The sequence below is a fragment of the Phaseolus vulgaris genome, unplaced genomic scaffold (assembly GCF_000499845.2).
Source record: "Phaseolus vulgaris cultivar G19833 unplaced genomic scaffold, P. vulgaris v2.0 scaffold_100, whole genome shotgun sequence".
Taxonomy (NCBI): Eukaryota; Viridiplantae; Streptophyta; class Magnoliopsida; order Fabales; family Fabaceae; genus Phaseolus; species Phaseolus vulgaris.
The window spans coordinates 53,856-59,583 of record NW_027174136.1 but is presented as its reverse complement, the minus strand read 5'-3'; the positions used below and the strand labels follow the sequence as shown (position 1 = coordinate 59,583).

The 5,728-nt window shown below is 50.1% G+C and overlaps 1 protein-coding gene across 1 annotated transcript; it reads left to right on the top strand.

Moving 5' to 3' along the window:
• The first annotated feature begins 677 nt into the window (after positions 1-677).
• Positions 678-1,697, top strand: LOC137817513 (uncharacterized). The gene has a single exon (XM_068620797.1). It carries the CDS (start codon positions 678-680, stop codon positions 1,695-1,697), a length of 1,020 nt encoding a protein of 339 aa, XP_068476898.1.
• The last annotated feature ends 4,031 nt before the right edge of the window (positions 1,698-5,728 follow it).

Below are 5,728 nucleotides of genomic sequence, written 5' to 3'. Positions count from 1 at the left end.
AGGCGATGACGGCGTCGAAAGTGGAGCAAGAACGCATTCAGCTGGATCTTGCAGCGTCGCAGGCGAGAAACAAAGAGTTGTGCCGCGCGAACGAAGAGTTGCGCTGCGGGTTGCGCAACCACCCTGGGAATCGTGAAACAGAGGATCGCGAGTGTTTCACGCCACCTAGGGAGTTTCCTATGCCTTTCTCGCAGTCCAATATGGAGGCGGTAATTCCACCCACATTCGTGGGTCCGAAGATCACGTTCACGGGGATGGAAGATCCAGAGGCGCACCTCACTGCGTTCCATACGCAAATGATGCTTGTCGGTGGTTCTGACGCCGTGAGGTGCAAGTTATTCATGAGCACGCTGACAGGAATGGAAATGGACTGGTTCATTAGCCTTCCAGATGGTCATGTGACCACCTTCGCGCAGCTCTCACAGCTGTTCAGGGAGCAGTATATCGCGAACCGGGCTCCCCCGCCGGTGTCGTATGACCTCTTCGACGTGAAGCAGTATCAGGGGGAGACGTTGAAAGCATACATCAACCGCTTTGGGGTGCAGATGGTGAAGGTTGGCAACACGGAAGAGCCAATGATCGTGTATGCGTTCCGGAAGGGGATCTTCCCTGGGCCATTCTGCGAGTCGATCATCAGGAATCATCCCTGAACTTTCGCAGAGATAAGGCGTTGCGTGATGGAGCACATCGCGATAGAGGATGAGGTGTGCAAGAAACGTGCAAGTGTTGCACCCGCACGCCGTAGAGCACAGTCGTGTGCACAACTCGCAAGGGTGAATGAAGCCGCGACAGGGAGGAGGGGCCAAGAGAGGAAGCACCCCTACGAGGCGAGGAAGCCCCAGGCGAGGGGGCGCTCAGGGAAGAATCGGCCGGTTAGGCACAACTTCGTGGTGGAGCTAAAGGACCTCATTGCAGTGCCTAACATCGCAGATAGGCTGAGGGTCCCTGCGAAGACAGATAAGGTGCTAGGACCACACAAGGACGTGTGGTGTGAGTTCCATCAGGCGTTTGGGCATCAGATCACCAACTGCTTGGCTCTGGGCCATCAGTTGGATGAGCTAGTGAAGAGCGGGTTCTTGAATGACTATCTGGCGGGGTCGTCCGCAGCCGCGGCCTTGGCGGTACCAGAAGAAGATCAGGCCCATGAGATGCCTATCCATGGGGAGGTTCATACCATTTCTAGTGGTTTTTCAGGCGGAGGATGCACTGCCTCTCAGCACAAGAGGTACATGCGATCAGTGAATTCGGTGGTTGAGCAGGGGGCGGACGACTCGCTGGACATCGACCTTGCGTTCACGAGGGCTGATCTTCATGACGTCGTCGCCCACGATAACGACCCTATGCTGATTTCAGTCGTAACTGCAGGGAGGAAGGTGCACCGCATGCTCGTGGACCAAGGCAGCTCCACGGACGTAATGTTCTGGTCCACGTTCAACAAGCTGCAGTTGTCCCCCGATCTGTTGAGGCTATATATAGGGTGCTTGTATGGCTTCGCAGTGGACCAAGTGGAGGTGCGCGACTATCTAGAGCTGAGGACGAATTTCACGGATGGTACGGCGTCGCGCACTGAGAACATAAGGTATCTAGTTGTGAACGCCAATTCGACGTACAACATTTTGCTGGGGAGGCCAGCTCTAAACAGACTGGGGGGTGGCGTCTACACAACACATGAAGCTAAAACTGCCCGATCTCAGTGACAGAGTGATCGTGATCAAGTCCGATCAGCAGGAAGCGAAAAAATGCTATGAAAATAGCCTGAAAACAAAGAGAGGCGTGTTTATGGTGGTGGAGCGCCCATCCAGTGCGGATACGCCCGTGGAGGTAGAGCCCGTGGAGGAGACGCCCATCGAGGCAGTGCCCACGAAAGAGGCGCCCGTGGAGACGGTACCCGTGGGGGAGAAGCCCATCGAGGCAGTGCCCATGGAAGAGGCGCCCACGGAGGCGGTACCTAGGGAGGAGACGCCCGCGGGGGCATTGCCCAGAGGGAGGGTCGCGAAGGCGTGTCTCACATAGAGAACGCCCGGGATAGGTGGCCCGAGCCGTTCGAGAACGTGGTAGAGGCAGATTGGTGGTAAGACTTTTAAATTGGGATGACTGCTGAGTCAGGAAGAGCAGGACCAGGTGGCGACAGTAATCTCACGTCACCTGGATGCCTTTGCATGGTCCGCCTTGGACATGCCCGGCATCAACCCGTATTTTTTATGCCACCATCTCACCATGGACCCCAAGGTCCGCCCTGTGCGACAAAGGAGGAGGAAGTTCAATAAGGAAAGACACTTCGTCCTGCAGGAAGAGACCAGGAAGCTGCTGAGCGCCGGCCACATCAGGGAGATCCAGTACCCTGAGTGGCTGGCCAACGTAGTGTTAGTGAAGAAGGCAAACGGGAAGTGGAGGATGTGTGTGGACTTCACTGACCTGAATAAGGCGTGCCCCAAGGATTCGTATCCCCTGCTCAGCATCGACGCGTTGGTGGACAGCGCCTCGAGCTGCAAGATGCTGAGCTTTCTGGATGTGTTTCAGGGTACAACCAGATCAAGATGCATCCCCGCGACGAGTGCAAAACGACGTTCATGACCGAGACGTGTTGTTATTGCTACAAGGTCATGCCGTTTGGGTTGAAGAATGCAAGCGCCACCTATCAAAGATTGATGGATAAGGTCCTTGCACCCATATTGGGTAGAAATGTGCAAGCCTACGTAGACGACATGGTGGTGACCTCTCAAGAGAAGGGGCGGCACACAGCTGATTTGGAAGAGCTGTTCGCCACAATAGCCAAGTACCACCTCAAGCTGAACCCTGAGAAGTGTGTCTTCAGGGTCTAGGCAGGTAAGTTTTTGGGTTTTCTACTCACCGAACGAGGAATAGAGGCGAACCCCGACAAGTGCGCAGTGATTCTGGCAATGAGGAGTCCCGCCTCGGTGAAGGAGGTGCAACAGTTGATGGGGCGGATGGCCGCTCTGTCCAGGTTTGTGTCCGCTGGAGGAGACAAGGGGCATCCTTACTTCCAGTGCTTAAAAAGAAACAGTAGGTTCGTCTGGACCGAGGAGTGCGAGGCGGCATTCCTCAAGCTCAAGGAGTATCTGGCGGCTCCTCCCGTGCTTTTTAAGCCACGGACAGGCGTGCCCCTCCGGTTATGCTGGTTCAGGAGCAGGACCAGACCCAAAAACCTATATACTTCGTGAGTAAGGTCTTGCAAGGGTCGGAGGCGAGGTGTCAGTCTTTAGAGAAGGTGGCTCTGGCGGTGGTGTTCTCGGCAAGGAGGCTCCGTCACTACTTCCAAAGCTTTACGGTGGTAGTAATGACGGACCTCCCCATTTAGAAGGTGTTACAAAAGCCAGATGTCACAGGGAGGATGGTTCGCTGGGCGGTGGAGCTATCTGAGTTTGATATTCTGTATGAGCCCAGGGGGTCCATCAAGGAACAAGTGTACGCAGACTTCTTGGCGGAGCCCTCGCCAGGAAGCACACAGTAAGAGGAAGAGGTTGGCTCCCCAGTGGGTGCTCTCGGTTGATGGGTCCTCAAATCAGCAAGGGAGTGGAGCCGGCGTGATCGAGTAGGCCCTGAGGTTTGCGTTCAAAGCAAGTAATAATCAAGCAAAGTATGAGGTCCTAATAGCTGGGATGCTCTTAGCCAAGGAGATGGGTGCGCGGAGCCTACTGGCAAAGAGTGATTCACAGCTGGTCACGGGGCAGGTGACCAGAGAGTACCAAGCCAAGGATCCACAAATCGCTGCGTATTTGAGGTATGTCCAAGTGCTGAAAGGGGAGTTCTTGGCGTTAGAGTTGGTCCACGTCCCAAGAGAGCAGAATGCCTGTGCTGACCTGCTCGCCAAGCTGGCCAGCTCAAGCAAGGGGGGAAGGCAGAGGACGGTCCTCCAGAAGACCCTCAAAATGCCGCGAACGTTTGTGGTGGATAACAGATGGACGTCTTTCAGATCAGCGCAGTCAAAGGAAGGCCGATGAGTCATCGGTCCTTGATTCAGGACACGGCGAGGGCCCCTAATATAAGTGTTTACCCTGTGATGTGATTCCAATAACATGATATGGATATAGAATGAATGGGTAACTCTAAAACAACAAGTAAACCCCAATAACTACTCAAGAACAGTTCAGGAATCACAAGAACAGTGCCAAGAACAGCAAGTTAGCGCAGCATACAAGGATCTACCGAATGAAATGAGCAAAAGAACAAAACCCATGTAGAAGAACTTGAAAAGAACAAGATTTCGCAAGTAAAATGATACCAAAACGAAAACGAACCAAGAACATCAAGAATACAACAGATCTGCACTGATTATAAGGGGAATAACATGCATAAAAATATAGAAACACACCAAGGACAGATTCAGCAAACAAGGAATAGGGAAACCAACATAGAACACAAAACGGAAGAAAAAGGAGATGGAAAGAAAGACTTATGTGGTTGTTGATCAAGGGATGATCTTCACGCCACTTGGAGGGTGGTTGCTTCCAAGATGAGTGGTGGTGCCGCCACTTGAGAGTCCCAAGAGCTCACAAGATGAGACTAAAGAGAGAAGAAGAGTCAACACTCACAACTTTCTCTAAACTTCACTAGAGTTTCATTACTTCCAATTTTCAAATCTCTTTTACAATGAGGCAAGGCTCTCCTTTTATAGCATGGGAGATGACCGGCCCTCTAGGTAAGGAAGGAAGGAAAGGCTCCTTCAAGTTCCTTCTATGAATAAAAGGTACCGAACTAGGCCAAAAGGTGACATTCCTAGCCATTTCTAAGTAACTAGTGACTAAAAGTGCCTTTACATGCATAGTTTCTTTTATTTTCCTTTTTAGGCACTTCCCTAAGGCTATCCTATCTTATTTAAAATTTAATACAAGAGATATTACAAAGAGAGATTTCATTTAGCAATCTCTTTCCAAAGATCTAGCCATGCTCCTAGTGATTCTTTGATTGGAGTGGGCTTTCTTGGGCTTAGCCTTCTGGGCTTGGGCTTTGGGCTTGGACCTCATCTTTTGCAAAGACTAATAAGAAGAAATTTAAATGCTTCGGCCCTTGTCCATTTCTTCTATTGATGACATCTATTTGATTCGCATCATACTCCCCAAGTTGGAGAGAATTCGTCCACGAATTCAGTACTCCTGCATAAAACAAAGTCAGTTTGCAATTAGATAAGAGAATACAAGACGATATAGGCAAACTTGACTTAGCATTTGGAAACGATGGGAGTTCAGAAAAAGATGTCCTATAAAAAGACCATGTAGGAAAAGATTGTTTAGGAATGAATTTATTTGGAAAAATAGGCGGTAAGAAAAAATCATCCTTAACTTTCTTTATCCAATATGGTGTATAAGTAGGAATCTTGGGTAATGAAAAAGACAAAGAAGAAGGATACCTTGTAGGCGTAGCACGAATCAAAATTGAATTAGTTGTGAAGGTATTATGACTCGGTTTATCATGTACTTCATTTGCTTTTTCATTTTCTCTTTTAGTTTTTATTTTTATTTGGTCCTCTTTGGGATTGGTCCTATATGCAGGGCGATTTGGTAAAGAAACCCCGGGCATGAAGTCTATTTGGTGTTCAATCCCTCTTAGAGGTGGTAAGCCTATAGGAGGATCTTGAAACACATCATGAAATTCCTTTACCAAATTGTCCAAGCAAATAGAATGAACCTTACCCGTTTTACACTCAAGGGTCCTAGGCATAGCTAAAAAGATAGGCTTTTGGGATACTATTACCTTGTTGACCTCTTGG